Raw genomic sequence first — 16923 nt, forward strand, 5'->3', positions numbered from 1 at the left:
AATTGGGCATCGTTTAAATGCCATGGGCTACCTGAGCATTGTTTCTGACCATGTCCATCCCTTCATGACCACCATGTACCCATCCTCTGATGGCTACTTCCAGCAGGATAATGCAACATGTCACAAAGCTCGAATCATTTCAAATTGGTTTCTTGAATATGACAATGAGTTCACTGTACTAAAATGGCCCCCACAGTCACCAGATCTCAACCCAATAGAGCATCTTTGGGATGTGGTGGAACGGGAGCTTCGTGCCCTGGATGTGCATCCCACAAATCTCCATCAACTGCAAGATGCTATCCTATCAATATGGGCCAACATTTCTAAAGAATGCTTTCAGCACCTTATTGAATTAATGCCACGTAGAATTAAGGCAGTTCTGAAGGCGAAAGGGGGTCAAACACCGTATTAATATGGTGGTCCTAATAATCCTTTAGGTGAGTGTATTTTATATATATATATATATATATATATATATATATATATATATATATATACACCCACACACATATATATATATACACAAACACACACACACACATATATATATATCCATCCATCCATTCTCTTCCGCTTATCCGAGGTCGGGTCGCGGGGGCAGCAGCTTAAGCAGAGAGGCCCAGACTTACCTCTCCCCGCCACTTCTTCCAGCTCTTCCGGAGAATCCCAAGGCGTTCCCAGGCCAGCCGGGAGACATAGTCCCTGCAGCGTGTCCTGGGTCTTCCCCGGGGCCTCCTCCCGGTTGGACGTGCCCGGAAAACCTCACCAGGGAGGCGTCCAGGAGGCATCCTGATCAGATGCCCGAGCCACCTCATCTGACTCCTCTCGATGCGGAGGAGCAGCAGCTCTACTCTGAGCTTCTTCTGGATGACTGAGCTTCTCATCCTATCTTTAAGGGAAAGCCCAGACACCCTGCGGAGGAAACTCATTTCAGCCGCTTGTATTCGCGATCTCGTTCTTTCGGTCACTACCCATAGCTCATGACCATAGGTGAGGGTAGGAGCGTAGATCGACTGGTAAATTGAGAGCTTTGCCTTACGGCTCAGCTCCTTTTTCACCACGACAGACCGATGCAGAGCCCGCATCACTGCGGATGCCGCACCGATCCGCCTGTCGATCTCACGCTCCATTCTTCCCTCACTCGTGAACAAGACCCCGAGATACTTGAACTCCTCCACTTGGGGCAGGATCTCTCCCCCAACCCTGAGAGGGCACTCCACCCTTTTCCGCTGAGGACCATGCTCTCGGATTTGGAGGTGCTGATTCTCATCCCAGCCGCTTCACACTCAGCTGCGAACCGATCCAGAGAGAGCTGAAGATCACGGCCTGATGAAGCAAACAGGACAACATCATCTGCAAAAAGCAGTGACCCAATCCTGAGTCCACCAAACCGGACCCCTTCAACACCCTGGCTGCGCCTAGAAATTCTGTCCATAAAAGTTATGAACAGAATCGGTGACAAAGGGCAGCCCTGGCGGAGTCCAACTCTCACTGGAAACGGGCTCGACTTACTGCCGGCAATGCGGACCAAGCTCTGACACCGGTTGTACAGAGACCGAACAGCTCTTATCAGGGGTCCGTACCCCATACTCCCGGAGCACCCCCACAGGATTCCCCGAGGGACACGGTCGAATGCCTTTTCCAAGTCCACAAAACACATGTAGACCGGTTGGGCAAACTCCCATGCACCCTCCAGGACTCTGCTAAGGGTGAAGAGCTGGTCCACTGTTCCACGACCAGGACGGAAACCACACTGTTCCTCCTGAATCCGAGGTTCGACTATCCGACGGACCCTCCCGAATAGACCCCCGAATAGACTTTTCCAGGGAGGCTGAGGAGTGTGATCCCTCTATAGTTGGAACACACCCTCCGGTCCCCCTTTTTAAAGAGGGGGACCACCACCCCGGTCTGCCAATCCAGAGGCACTGTCCCGATGTCCATGCGATGTTGCAGAGACGTGTCAACCAAGACAGTCCTACAACATCCAGAGCCTTAAGGAACTCCGGGCGTATCTCATCCACCCCCGGGGCCCTGCCACCAAGGAGTTTTTTGACCACCTCGGTGAATTCAGTCCCAGAGATGGGAGAGCCCACCTCAGAGTCCCCAGGCTCTGCTTCCTCATTGGAAGGCATGTTAGTGGGATTGAGGAGGTCTTCGAAGTACTCCTCCCACCGACCCACAACGTCCTGAGTCGAGGTCAGCAGCGCACCATCCCCACCATATACGGTGTTGACACTGCACTGCTTCCCCCTCCTGAGACGCCGGACGGTGGACCAGAATCTCCTCGAAGCCGTCCGAAAGTCGTTCTCCATGGCCTCTCCAAACTCCTCCCACGCCCGAGTTTTTGCCTCAGCAACAACCGAAGCCGCGTTCCGCTTGGCCTGCCGGTACCTATCAGCTGCCTCCAGAGACCCACAGGACAAAAAAGTCCTATAGGACTCCTTCTTCAGCTTGACGGCATCCCTCACCGCCGGTGTCCACCAACGGGTTCGGGGATTGCCGCCACGACAGGCACCGACCACCTTGCGGCCACAGCTCCGGTCAGCCGCCTCAACAATAGAGGCACGGAACATGGCCCATTCGGATATATATACACATACACAAACACACTCACACATATATTTATGTGTATATATGTCTGGACAGATGGTGGTGTGGCTGATTTCCAGTTCTTTTTGGAGAGCTTTTTTAAAATCACTTCCCCGGGTGACAGGCATCAGTAAAAGTTCTTTCTAAAGGCCTCTGAGAGCTCTGCTGATGTAGACATGGTAGCCGCACACACTAAAATGGTTTGATAAGACGGGTTCACCCAGATGTTCTAATCTGAGTTTTAATTTGAGATTTTTCAGGTGGTGATACATGCAGGGCTGGACTTTCTGGGTTTTTTTCTCCACATGTGTATTGTGATGTTAATTTAAACTTTACAATGAACTACAAAATGTAAACTTAGCCTGATGTTTGCTCTCTTGTATCACCTTGACCTACACATTCTGCTTTAACGCAGATCAGATCTTGATATATCCATTTCATGGGGTGCATTTACTTTTTCACATGAGTGTATTTCGGATCACAGCCAGTAATGCACTGATGGAGGAGCTGACAGAAAGCTGTCTAAACCTCATCATGCAGTGAGGCTCGTGTGGCTGGCAGGCCGCTGCAGAGGTCCGGACCACCACCCATCTCTCTCTTCACACCATCTTGCCCCCCAAACTGTACTTCTCCTATTTGTGGGCTGAGCTCTTAGTGCCTCTTTCCTAACACTTCAAGAGTGCAAAATAAAAGTCAGCTTGAGAAGAGACAGCGGCCAACACTGCGCTTCACTCCTCGACCGCCGGCGGAGACGTTCCAGGTAAGGAAACGTTTATCTCAATTAACGGAAAAACAAGGAAACCTCAGAGAGCGGGTGGCATTTTGTGCATTTTCACAAAAATAAGACATTTTATCTGACAACATCTCTTTTTGCATCTCGGCTCATGGAAAGCGTAAGGCGCTGTACAAACACAGAGGGTCTTCCCTTAGATGTTTTCACGGCCCTTCAGGCACCCGGCGACGCTTTAAAGCAGTGATGGCGAACCTTTTAGAGACCGAGTGCCCAAACTGCAACCCAAAACCCACTTATTTATCACAAAGTGCGAACACAACAACAACAACATTTATTTCTATAGCACATTTTCATACAAATGATGGAGCTCAAAGTGCTTTACATGATGAAGAAAGAGAAAAAAGACAAAATAAATAAGAACTAAAATTAGGGAACACTTTTAACATAGGGGCGGCATGGTGGCACAGTGGGTAGTGCTGCTGCCTTGCAGTTAGGAGACTCAGGTTCGCTTCCCGGGACCTCCCTGTGTGGAGGTTGCATGTTCTCCCCGTGTCTGCGTGGGTTTCCTCCCACAGTCCAAAGACATGCAGGTTAGCACTGGTGATCCAAAATTGTCCCAAGTGTGTGCTGGATGTCTGGGGTTTGTTCCTGCCTTGTGCCCTGTGTTGGTTGGGACCCCTGTGACCCTGCAGTTAGGATATAGCGGGTTGGATAATGGATGGATAGATAATTAACATAGAATAAAAGTAAGGACCGATGGCCAGGGAGAAAAAACAAAAAAACAAAAAAAAACTCCAGACGGCTGGAGAAAAAAATAAAGTCTGCAGGGGTCCAGAGGCCACGAGACCGCCCAGCCAGCCCCCTGTAGGCATTCTACCTCACATAAATGAACTCAATCAGTCCTCATGGTATTAGTGATTCTCATGGAAGAACTTGATGATGACGGTCATGTGGACTTCTGGCCTTTAATCCATCAATGGAGGGACATCACGGTGCTTTGATCAGGTGGTGGTGGCGCAGAAAACTGGAAAAAGAACAGAAGAGAAAGTAGGGGTTAGTACAGATTTTGGAGCCACCATGAATAGTAATGACAATTAATTCAATATACAGAGCATCAGGATTAAATTAAAATGAGGTTATGAGAAAGTCATGTTACAGTAATGAGGTTTTAGCAGTGTTTTAAAGTGCTCCACTGTATCATCCTGATGAATTCCTATTGGCAGGCTATTCCAGATTTTAGGTGCATAACAGCAGAAGACCGCCTGCCTGCCTCACCACTTCTTTTAAGTTTAGCTCTTGGAATTCTAAGCAGACCCTCAATTGAAGATCTAAGGTTACGATTTGGAGTGTAAGGTGTCAGACATTCCGATATATAAGATGGAGCAGATTATTGAAGGCTTTGTAAAGCGTCAGCAGGATTTTAAAGTCAATTCTGAATGACACAGGTAACCAGTGTAGTGACGCTCAGACTGGGGTGATGTGCTCGGATTTTCTTTTCCTAGTTAAGATTCTAGCAGCTCCATTCTGCACTCGTTGTAACTGATTGATATCTTTTTCTGGTGGTCCTGAGAGGAGTGCTTTACAGTAATCACTGTATCACGACTGAGAACGAAAGCGTGAACTCAGTGTTATGAGAGGTCTAACTTTTGTTATATTTCTTAAGTGGAAAAATGCTGTCCTAGGGATCTGATTAATACAGGGTGAGGCAGAAAGGATGGATGTTTTTTACAAAATCACAAAATTGTTAATTTTTTCTTACAAAGAAATTTATTGAAAGATTTGAGTTCATATTGAAACAGCATTTGACAATTTGTAGGGATGGAAATGCAGGTCTAAATGCAAAATACGCCTTACCGAACGATTACTGAGGCCAGAGTCTTATTTTCAACAATTGATCGCCTACTAAACCCAGGTAGCTCAAAGGAATGCCTCCTAAGTGCTTCCAGTGAAACCTGTGAGGTTGTCGCTGTATTTTTCAATCAAAAATTAATGATATTAGAAATAACATAGTATATCTCCCCAACACTAAGGATCCTCCTAAACCCCAGCATCCTGTTATAAACAAATTAAACTCTTTCACTAGGATAGATTTACCTGATTTAAAGAAAATAATCTCTCAATTAAAACCCTCCACCTGCGTCCTTGACCCGATACCAACAAGGTTTTTCAAAGAAGTATCAGGCGTGCTAATTGATAATGTTCTGGACATAGTAAATTGTCACTAGATACGGGGTCTTCCCAGACTGTCTTAAGACTGCTGTAGTTAAACCCCTACTTAAGAAACATAATCTCGACCCCTCAGCTCTTGAAAATTTTAGACCCATCTCTAACCTGCCTTTCTTAAGTAAAGTTCTGGAGAAGGCAGTCATTATGCAGTTAAATGACCACCTAAATAAACCTGCTATTCTTGATAAATTTCAGTCAGGTTTTAGAACAAATCACAGCACAGAAACTGCACTTGTTAAAGTAGTAAATGACTTGCGGGTAAATGCAGACAGAGGCCATTTATCTGTTCTCATCCTCTTAGATCTGAGTGCTGCATTTGACACCATTGATCACAATATTCTTAGAAATGCCTTAGTCAATGGGTGGGCCTCTCTGGCAGGTCTTAAATTGGTTTGAATCCTACCTGACAGGGAGAAAATATTTTGTTAGTTGTGGGAATTACAACTCAAGACACATGATATCCATATGGTGTTCCACAAGGCTCTATCCTGGGTCCGCTGTTATTCTCAATCTACATGCTTCCGTTAGGTCAGATTATCTCAGGGCACAACGTGAGCTACCACAGCTATGCTGATGACACACAGCTGTACTTATCAATAGCACCTGATGACCCCGATTCTCTTGATTCACTAACACAATGTCTGACTGTATCTCAGAATGGATGAATAGTAACTTTCTCAAGTTAAATAAAGAGAAAACTGAAATCTTAGTGATCAGCAATAATGGATACAATGAGGCTATTAGAAATAAACTGGATACATTAGGATTAAAAGTCAAGACGGAGGTAAAAAGCTTAGGGTGATTGTTGACTGTAATCTGAATTTTAAATCACATATTAATCAGATCACTAGGACAGCATTTTTTCACTTAAGAAACATAAGTAAAGTTAGACCTCTTATATCACTGAAAGATGCTGAGAAATTAGTTCACGCGTTTGTTTTCAGTCGACTAGATTACTGTAACGCACTCCTCTCAGGACTACCCAAAAAAGACATAAATCACTTGCAACGAGTGCAGAATGCAGCTGCTAGAATCCTAACTAGGAAAAGAAAATCCGAACACATTTCTCCAGTTTTGATGTCACTACACTGGTTACCTGTGTCATTCAGGATTGACTTTAAAATTCTGCTTATGGTTTATAAAGCCTTAAATAATCTCGCCCCATCTTATATATCGGAATGTCTGACACCTTATATTCCAAATCGTAACCTCAGATCCTCAAATGAGTGTCTCCTTAGAATTCCAAGAACAAAACTTAAAAGAAGTGGTGAGGCGGCCTTCTGCTGCTATGCACCTAAAATCTGGAATAGCCTGCCAATAGGAATTCACCAGGCTGATACAGTAGAGCACTTTAAAACACTGCTGAAAACACATTACTTTAACATGGCCTTTCTATAACTTCAATTTAATTTAATTTAACTTAATCCTGATACTCTGTATGTTCAATTCTTCATAATAACTAGTCATGGTGGCTCTAAAATCCGTATTGACCCCTACTCTCTTTTCTGTTTCTTTTCCCGTTTCTTTGTGGTGGTGGCCTGCCACCTCCACCTACTCAAAGCTTCATGATGCTCCAACAATGATGGACGGATTAAAAGGCAGAAGTCTACGTGACCATCATCATCATCAAGTCCTTCCGTGAGAATCCTAAATCCAAAGAGGACTGTTTCATTTATGTTAGGTAGAATGCCCAGAGGGGACTGGGTGGTCTCATGGTCTGGAATCCCTACAGATTTTATTTTTCTCCAGCCGTCTGGAGTTTTTTTTTTTCTGTCCCCTGGCCATTGAACCTTACTCTTATTCGATGTTAATGTTGATTTATTTTGTTTTATAATTGTGTCTTTCATTTTTCTATTCTTTAATATGTAAAGCACTTTGAGCTACTGTTTGTATGAAAATGTGCTATAGAAATAAATGTTGTTGTTGTTACAAGTTCAGAAGAATGCTTCCGAGCAGATGGAGGGCTAGTCGTACGCTTTCCACATTTTCAGGGGTACGTGCCGATCGTGTAATCCCCGGCGGTCTTTTGTTCATTAGTGTACCTCGTGTACGAAGTGCTTTAACCCAACATAGGGTAGTGTTACGAGCGGGAACAGCTTTATTTCTGTGGATATTGAAATGGGAACGAAACTCACGCTGAACTGCGGTAATAGATTAGGTTGTTCTTGACAAAACAGTCATACGCAAAAATGTGGTGTTCTATCGTCCACGGCTCTATGGCTTCAACTAAAAAGAAAATAAAAAAATGCTAAGACTTGGCGAACCTAACGCCACCTACTGCACATCTGTCACTCCACCTAGTGGTGAGTTCTAGCCATTTCAAAGACGTCCGTGTATGTGATTTAAAATTTAGATCACAATCAACAGTTACCCCTAAATTCTTTACCTCCGTCTTGACTTTTAATCCTAATGCATCAAGTTTATTTCTAATAGCCTCATTATATCCATTATTGCCAATCACTAAACTTTTTCGTTTTCATTGAGAAGATGACTACGGGCGGCATGGTGGCACGGTGGGTAGCGCTGTCGCCTCTCAGTTAGGAGACCCGGGTTCACCTCCGGGGTCCTCCCTGCGTGGAGTTTGCATGTTCTCCCCGTGTCCGAGTGGGCTTCCTCCCACAGTCCAAAAACATGCAGGTGAGGTGCATTGGTGATCCTAAATTGTCCCGTGTGTGTGCCCTGCAGTGGGCTGGCGCCTTACCCGGGATTTGTTTCCTGCCTTGCACCCTGTGTTGGCTGGGACCCCCGTGAACCAGCAGTTAGGATATAGCGGGTGGGATAATGGATGGATGGATGGATGGATGGAAAATGAATAGTCACCCATTCAGAAACACAAGTAAAACATTGGGGTCAGTGAATCAAGAGAGTCGGGGTCATCAGGCGCTACTGATAAATACAGTTGTGTGTCACGGCAATTGAACCTGAATACTGAGGTTTTAGTTTTAGAAAACACAACTCATTCATTAACATCTTTTGTCTTAAAAGAAAAACACAATGACAGAGCTTTCAAGGGTACAAACAACTTTTCATTGAGAGGTAAAAGTTTGCATTTGATGTGCTTTTGAACAATGAATGTGATTTTCTTTTGCTGTTGTATGCATGCTGATCATTTGTCTAACCTTGGCTCATACTTTGTACGTTTGAGAGCAACACATGCAGCACTCAGGTCATCTGTTAGTCTGTTTCTGGTGTCAGATTTGATAGAATTGAAGCTGAAAACCGCTGCTCACAAGCAAAAGATGATCCAAACAAAGTAAGGGACGCAAACCCAAGTGCTTTCATTGACTTCAAATTATTTGACAGAGAATCCCACACTTTAAGGCAGTGGTTCTCAATCTGTGGGGTGTGAAGTAACAAAAAGGGGGGCGCAAAGATGTGAAAAAAAGAAAACAACAATCGAAAATATGAAAAATCGATCGATTGAAACCAAAACAAATGAACTTAAACTACATTGTGATACTAGAAAAATAAATATAGAGTTAGATAAATGTCGATAAAAGTTAAGTAGGTATAATAAAATATGCATCTATGATATATCATTAATTAAAAAAGAACAAATTGGTTAGTGGGCTCCTTTCAAAAAAACGTTAGGGGGCGCGATTACAACTGTTATGAAAACTCGGGTCGCAAATACATAAAGGTTGAGAAGTGCTGGGTTAAGGATTTCATTTTCAGAACTAACTGTGAAAATGAAGCACCCAACACCAGTCTCTCCCTAAAGCAAACATAGCTAACACTATTAGTTAACACTAACGAAATGGATATTCCCTGAATCATCAATCTGCTACACTCCAATCCCACCACGGGAATCACCTTCGCCACAGACGCACGTGAGCCGCCCGCCTTACCCCAGACAGGGGACGGAGGCAGCGCTCCCATTGGTCATGTGAGAAATGTCCGCAGGCGTACGTGCAGAAGGGAAGGGGAGCAGCCCAGACCCCTCGTCCCTCTGGCTTTCTAGTAACGAAGTCTGTGCTGGGATAACGACGACGGCGCGGGTGCCCACAGAGAGTGCCATAGGTTCGCCACCACGGCTTTGAAGTCTGTCGAGGCGCTTAGTCACTCTCAGACCTAAAGCTAGAGACAGCCACACTGATCCACGCCCCTCAGGGTGTCGAGGTATGAAGCATTACAAATGTATGGCGTGGGCCTAGCACATCTCGACACCTCACCTTTATCGAAAAGGCAGCATATTTACGAGACATCGGTAGACTGAGACTTAATAAGGACTAAGCCAAGTCTTAACCTCTGACGAGCGGAGGCTCTCGTGTGCACGGACTCTGTCAGAGTGTTCGGGTCCTCGAGGACCGTTTCTATAACAGGCCAGAACTAAGAATCCCTGGGTGTCTGGTGTCCCTGAAGAAATGTGACCACGCGATGTTTAAAATGTGGGTGTCCAGGGTCAGGCGATGGTCTTCATCCTGCGTCTCCTTGTGTGTCTCACTGCTCTTTTCTTTCTGCAGACTCTTTTCAACCGGACAACATGACTGGTCTGGGCTGGCAGGCGTTCTTCCTCTCCTCGTTTGTCATCTTCTTCATGCTCCCCGCCACAGCTACATCCTGCAAAATTGTCCCCATAAGTGAATGCAAGAATGCTGAATTTGTGCCCGGGTACAACCTGGGAGGTGAAGGTTTCGACATCATCACCATGGAGCGCAAAGGGGCCTACGTCATCAACATGGATATGGTGGACCGGGCCAATGGCACCTGCAAGTTGTGCACAAACACCTATCAAAATAGAGTCCAGCAGAAGCTGCCAGCTTCGATGGTGGACTGGCGCCCTCTGCCCCAGTGCCAGATGAAGGTCGCCAGCTCCATGTACGAGTCCAGCGAGTCTCTGGTGAACAACACTGGCTCCAGCATGACAAACAGCTGGAAGGTGGGACTGGAGATCACGGCAGATCCCAGGTTTCAGCCATCCATGATGCTTGGAGGGTCCCATTCCAGAGCGGCCAATTTTGCTATGGAAAAGTCAAAGAAAGATAAATACAGCTTTAGCAGTCAAGAGGTACACTGCGGCTTCTACAGGTAGGTAAATTAAAAAAATAAAAAAGAAGTACAAGAAGTGAGAGAAAAAGAAAGAGATCAGTAACAGACACTCGGGATTAATTTCAACAGAGTGCTTAGACAAAAACACTGCATGCAATATGGCAGGGAGAAGAAAAAGGAAACACGGCCGGTGCATGTTATGATATCCATCCATTTTCAAAACCCGCTTCAGCCTAAGAAGGGTCTCAGGGTTAATCTAATCTAATCTAACAAATAGGGAGACTCATCAACTCTGGAATCACAGGGCAGCTGAGCCAGCTAAAAAAACTGAGACCCTCGCTGGCCCGAATGTCACAAAAGATCAGGTTTGTCCAAAAGTACCAAATGGCGTGCAGTGCCACAGTCAGTAAAGTGAGAAACAAAATGGAACAGTTCTGTACATTAAAAACACCAAAGTACAACTGCTCAAGGCAAGAAACCACATAAACATGAACACCATACTTAAAAGAAACTGCAATGAGCAAGCTCCAGTTATTAGATGACAAAAGTCAAGCTCAAACACATGCAAATTTATATGTTAAGAGCAACAAATTGCTTATTCTTAGTAATCAACGTAGACTACAGCCTTAGCATGTGCAACACACTGCCTATTGAAATGTGTTTTGTAATTAATGGACTAACAGTGTGCATTGCATTTGCCATTCCAACAGGTCATAAGCAATAAACTACATTGCTACAAATGTTTGTTATGTGTCATCTGTTAGGACAGATAGATAGATAGATAGATAGATAGATAGATAGATAGATAGATAGATAGATAGATAGATAGATAGATAGATAGATAGATATGAAAGGCACTATATGATAGATAGATAGATATGAAAGGCACTATATAATAGATAGATAGAAAGATATGAAAGGCACTATATGACAGATAGATAGATAGATAGATAGATAGATAGATAGATAGATAGATAGATAGATAGATAGATAGATAGATAGATAGATAGGAGTGAAAGGCACTATATGACAGATAGATAGTTAGATTTGCTCATACAATACTACAGCTCCCCTCTAGTCACCCTTTCATATTCTTTCTTCAGGTCCACAAAGACACAATGCCACAAAGGCCTTCTCTCTACTTCTCCATCAACATCCTCAGACCAAACATCAGATCTGCGCTGCTCTTTTCTAGCATGAAAACGTTCTGCTGCTTGCTAATCATCACCTCCCTTCTTAATTGAGCTTCCACTACTCTTTCCCATAACTTCATGCTGTGGCTCATCAATTTTATCCCCCTGTAATTACTACCCTTATTCTTACTAATCGGCACCAGTACACTTCTTGTCCACTCCTCAGGTGTCCTCTCTCTTTCCAGGATTGCATTAAACAATCTCTGCTAAACACCTCCACACTTCCACATCTATACCAACGGATTTTCCATTTTTCATCCTCTTCATCGCTGTCCTTACTTCCTCCTTGCTAATCTGTTGCACTTCCTGATTCACTATCTCCACATCATCCATCCTCTTCTCTCTCTCGTTCTCTTCATTCATCAGCCTCTCAAAGTCCTCTTTTCATCTGCTCAACACACTCTCCTCGCTTGTGAGTTTGTTTCCATCTTTATCCTTCATCACCCTAACCTGCTGCTCATCTTTCCCAGCTCGGCCCCTCTGTAGCTCACCGCTCCTTTTCTCCTTCCTTAGTGTCCAACCTCTCATACAACTCATCATACGCCTTTTCTTTAGCCTTCGCCACCTCTCTCTTCACCTTGCGCCTTATCTCCTTATACTCTTGTCTACTTTCTTCATCTCTCTGACTATCCCACTTCTTCTTTGCCAACCTCTTCCTCTGTGTACTCTCCTGATCGTCCCCATTCCACCACCAAGTCTCTTTGCCCTCCTACCTCTGTCCAGATGTCACACCAGGTTCCCTTCTAGCTGTCTCCCTTACCACTTCTGCTGCAGTTGCCTGCTATATGGAATCTCTTCACTGCCACCTAGTGCCTGTCTTACCTCGTATCTCAATTCCACCCTACTGTCTTCCTTTTACAACTCCCACCAACATGTACTTTTGCTATGTGTATGGAAGGAACATCAAGAGAAATTCTTAGCAATGATGTTGACTTCCAATATGTTGCCCCGCAGGGCTACCTTGCAATTGCAAATATAGCAACAATAAACTATTCATCATCTTCATCATCACATGATGTGTACCACACATGACTACCTAACAGTAAAACATTGCAGGTCAATAACTTATTAAGTTACATGAAACGGAGGAATCACATCTTGTTGAAAAAGCGTGCCTTCTTCCTCCACAATCGGGCAGCATTTGTTTCAGAAATGCACACAAAACATGAGAACTTATCATTCCTGTAGGTCCAAATCACCCAGAACAACATTTTCAAAATCAATAAGTATTGTACACTGAGATCGTCTAGTAGGTTATGGAGAGTTCATGTCTACAAACTCACAACATGACAAACCACCACAGAATTGGTCCCATCTGCTTCAGGGAGGCTCAAAAAGTGAAAACTCTGAGCCGTTACCCTTGACCGCTCCATGTAACCAACTACAGAACATGAAAAGAAAAATAAACAGCAGTACAAAGTTCAATAAAACTTCAACACAGAGGTTAACAGCAGCAAAAACTAGAGATGAAGGTGCAAGGCACTACATACAAGAAGGTATGTATGAAGCAGGTCTTACTGATAATGGACTCCGAGCCATTGATCTAATGGATGTTTCTCTTCTGCACCTGGCAGGTACAGAGTGTCGTCCACCCCAGTTGTAAGTGAGGAATTCTCCCAGTCCTTCAAGGCTCTTCCTGATCAATACTCCAGTGTCACAAAGTCCCAGTACCGGGCTCTGATTGACATCTACGGTACCCACTTCATGAGGCAAGTGACCCTGGGGGGAAAGATTAAAAGCGTCACAGCCATTAAGACGTGTGAGGCTTCCATGAAAGGCCTGAGTGACACGGCCGTGAAGGACTGCCTGGACGTAGAGGCATCAGCCACCATCATGCAAGTGGCCAAAGTCAAGACTGAGGCTCATTTTTGTAAGGAGAAACTGGAAAAGCTGGGAAACTCACAAAGCTTCAGCGGCACATTCAGTGAGCGCCATTCGGAGGTAATCGGTGGGCAGATTGATGGAGGGGACCTCCTCTTCTCCTCCCAGTCAGATCCTGGTGCCTACAAGCAGTGGTTATCCTCTCTGAAGACAACTCCCGATGTCGTCTTATACTCTGTTGCACCCCTTCATCAGATCTTTCCCAAAGACGTCCGCAGTGGACAACTGAAGTCCGCTCTGAAAGATTACATCCTGGAGAACGCGCTTTTGAGAAGCTGCTCCAGCAAGTGTTCAGCCGGTTCACACACGAGTGCCAGGGAGCCCTGCAACTGCATGTGCCACGGCGACAATGCCGTAAAAGCCAACTGCTGTCCCGTTGAAAAGGGGCTGGCTAAATTGACCGTGAAAAACTTGAGGGCTACAGGCCTGTCTGGTGACATTTGGACTAAAACTGATGGGTCTGTAAAGGTTTCTTTTGGATCAAACATCAGACGCACCAAAGTCATTAATGAAAATAATAACCCTGTGTGGAGGGAGACCTTTTACTTTGATGACATCAAAATATCCATGGCTGACCAGCTCACATTTCAAGTTTATGATATGGACAGCAAATGGAACTCTGATCTGTTGGGAAAATGCTCTTTCCAAGTGAAAAGTGGAAATGTCAATGATATGTGCGCATTTACTCGTGGCACATTCTACTTCTCCTACTCGTTGCAGTGCGCCCCCAGTCTGGGTGGCCCACAGTGTGCCGACTATATCCCTTCTCCCATGAGCACAGAGCTGATGAAGAGCTATGTCTCCAGAAACGCCATCCGCATCCCAGAAAGTCTCCTGCCTCATCTCTACCGCGGTTATGTTCCATGGCCACAGCGGTCTTTCAATAGGACCAAAGAAAGTGAAGAACCCTGACTTGAGAAGGAAGAGTAAGACAAGAAAATATTTTTTTCCACCATGAAGTAAGTTCAGATCCATTGGCTGAAGCGTCAATTGTCATGATCATATGCTCTGTTACGAACGACCCTGAACTCCCCTCCTCTCACAAGCCATCTAAATTTCCTAAGCAGCATTTATGATATAGCAGCCAGATGACAGAAGTGGAGCACATCCATCAACGTGTGCTCAAGTATTGCGCTGTTAGCATGCCTTTTAAAGTTTGCCATTGTATTATTAATTTTTAGAATAGCAATCTTTCGTTCTCGGTTTGCTACTTCTTGTCATTTATTGATTATTTTTGATGCCTTGCCTGCTCTTGACTTTGATTTTCCTTTGCAAATAAATAAAGTGCTTTAAATTTCATAACCTCATGACCGTCAGACTTCTTTTCTTATGCCTCGTGTCTCTGCTATTAGCCAAATGGTTCAAGTGAGTCGCTAGTACCGCTTCATGCACCTTTGCTATGCACTGTGACCTAAGCAGAAAAGACGTCAAGAAGCAACATGATGTGTAATCAGCAATCGACAGAGGCACACTTCCAGTAGACTATGAGGAACATTCTGGAAGGCTGCCACACTAACTGCACTTTCCTCAATCCTGGTAATGATGGGCTACAATACTGCAAGGCTGCCACACAAGCTATTTCTGCGCAGTGCTGTACCCAATGCACCATAATATCTTAGAGCGGGTAAGGGACTGGACTAAAACTCCAAGGATGTCAAGCTACAGTATGGAGCGTGTTTTGGATGGTTGTCAGTCCCAGTATGCCAAGCCAATGGTAGGAATGTTCTGGAGGGTTACTACGCTAGCTGCCACTGTTCAGTTGTGGCACCCCAAGCTACAGAAGTGTGATGTTTCTGGAAGGCTTGTGAATCTGTCCTACTAGCTGAAGGATATTATGAAAGGTTTCGTCCTGGAGCATTAAACTTTTGAGGAGCTGCTCCAGAAGGTGTTTAAAAGGGTCTCACACACAAGTGTCAGAAAGCCCTGCACCTGTGTATTCCAGGGGTGGGCAAAGTCAGTCCTGGGGGGCCGCAGTTGCTGCAGGTTTTTGTTCCAACCCATTTATTATTATTATTATTATTATTATTAATTAATTAATTGCTTAAATAGAAAACAGTCCTTGCCAATAGTTTTACTTCATGGCTTATTGGTGCTTTAACTCTGCCATGTCAGGTCATTCTCATACCCTGGACCTTTTTTCCTTTCTAAGGCTATCATCAAAATTATATGATGAGTAATTCTCAGTCCTTCACTTTTTTTCTTTTCACTTTCCTTCCAAGTATTTAATTAAACCAAACAGAGCTTGATAAAGACACACAGGTGGAAATGGAAAGAAGAAGAAAAAATGGAGAACTGCTGGCCTCTTTTGTCATTTACATCTAACTGCTAATAAGAAGTAATTACAAACCAAGAATACAGCTGTTTAAGACTAAAATAAGTAATAGTCAGTCATCATCCAACCCGCTATATCCTAACTACAGGGTCACGGGGGTCTGCTGGAGCCAATCCCAGCCAACACAGGGCGCAAGGTAGGAAACAAACACCGGGCAGGGCGCCGGCCCAACACAGGGCAAAATAAGCAATAAGGGTCCAAAATCTTACCGAGTGAGACAACTAAAATGAAGCAGAAGTGTTACTTGAGCAATAAGTGCTTCTTATTAAGCATTTGGGTGGAACAAAAGCCTGAGACCACTGCGGCCCTCCAGGAACGACTTTGCCCACCCATGGTGTATACCATAGCGCTAATGTCGTAAACTGCTGTCTTGCCGACAAAGGGCTGGTGAAACTGGTCATGTGAACGATGAGGGCCACGGGCATTTATCGTTAAACAGGGGTCTCAAAAATTAGACTCGCCACAGTCATTGATAATGAGGATGATAACCCTGTCCGGAGGGAGACCTCCTACTTTAATAACATCAAGGCTTTCATGGCTAACAAGCTCACGTCTGAGATCTGCGATACGGACAGCAGTCGGAATTCTGGCCTGTTGGGAATGTGCTCTCCCTCACTGAAAAGGGGCATCATCAATATGATGTGCACTTCCGATTATGGCTCTTTCTATTTCTCTTCCACTGTGCAGTTTGCCTCAGGTTTGGGTGGTCCTCAGTGTGATGACTATATCCTATGAGCACAGAGCTGAAGAAGAGCTCCTGCTCCAGAAATGCCATCCACATCCTACAAAGTCTCCTACCACAGGTCTACCTCAGCTCTGTTCATTCAATTGAACTCAAGAATGTATTGACAAAGTCCTGAGATATCATATCTTTATTTTACATTGACATTACAAAAAGCATCATATGTGAAGCAAAGCTAAGTGTAACCATTGACATTCCTTATCAAACTGCCTGAAGAAGCTCAATTTATTCTGCTAGT

General features: G+C 44.6%; 1 protein-coding gene across 2 annotated transcripts; it reads left to right on the forward strand.

Annotated features, from left to right (window-relative positions):
- Positions 1-3276: 3276 nt before the first annotated feature.
- On the forward strand, positions 3277-14852 carry LOC120536176 (perforin-1-like). Of its 2 annotated transcripts, XM_039764502.1 has the most exons (3): positions 3277-3349; positions 10012-10576; positions 13305-14852. In XM_039764502.1, exons 2-3 carry the CDS (start codon positions 10032-10034, stop codon positions 14521-14523), a joined length of 1764 nt encoding a protein of 587 aa, XP_039620436.1. In that variant the 5' UTR covers positions 3277-3349; positions 10012-10031; the 3' UTR covers positions 14524-14852. The 2 variants fall into 2 exon arrangements, with proteins under 2 accessions (XP_039620436.1, XP_039620437.1); XM_039764503.1 differs by lacking the exon at positions 3277-3349 and having other exon boundaries at positions 9958-10576.
- The last annotated feature ends 2071 nt before the right edge of the window (positions 14853-16923 follow it).

Source organism: Polypterus senegalus, chromosome 10 (assembly GCF_016835505.1).
Source record: "Polypterus senegalus isolate Bchr_013 chromosome 10, ASM1683550v1, whole genome shotgun sequence".
In the NCBI taxonomy this organism is placed as follows: domain Eukaryota; kingdom Metazoa; phylum Chordata; class Cladistia; order Polypteriformes; family Polypteridae; genus Polypterus; species Polypterus senegalus.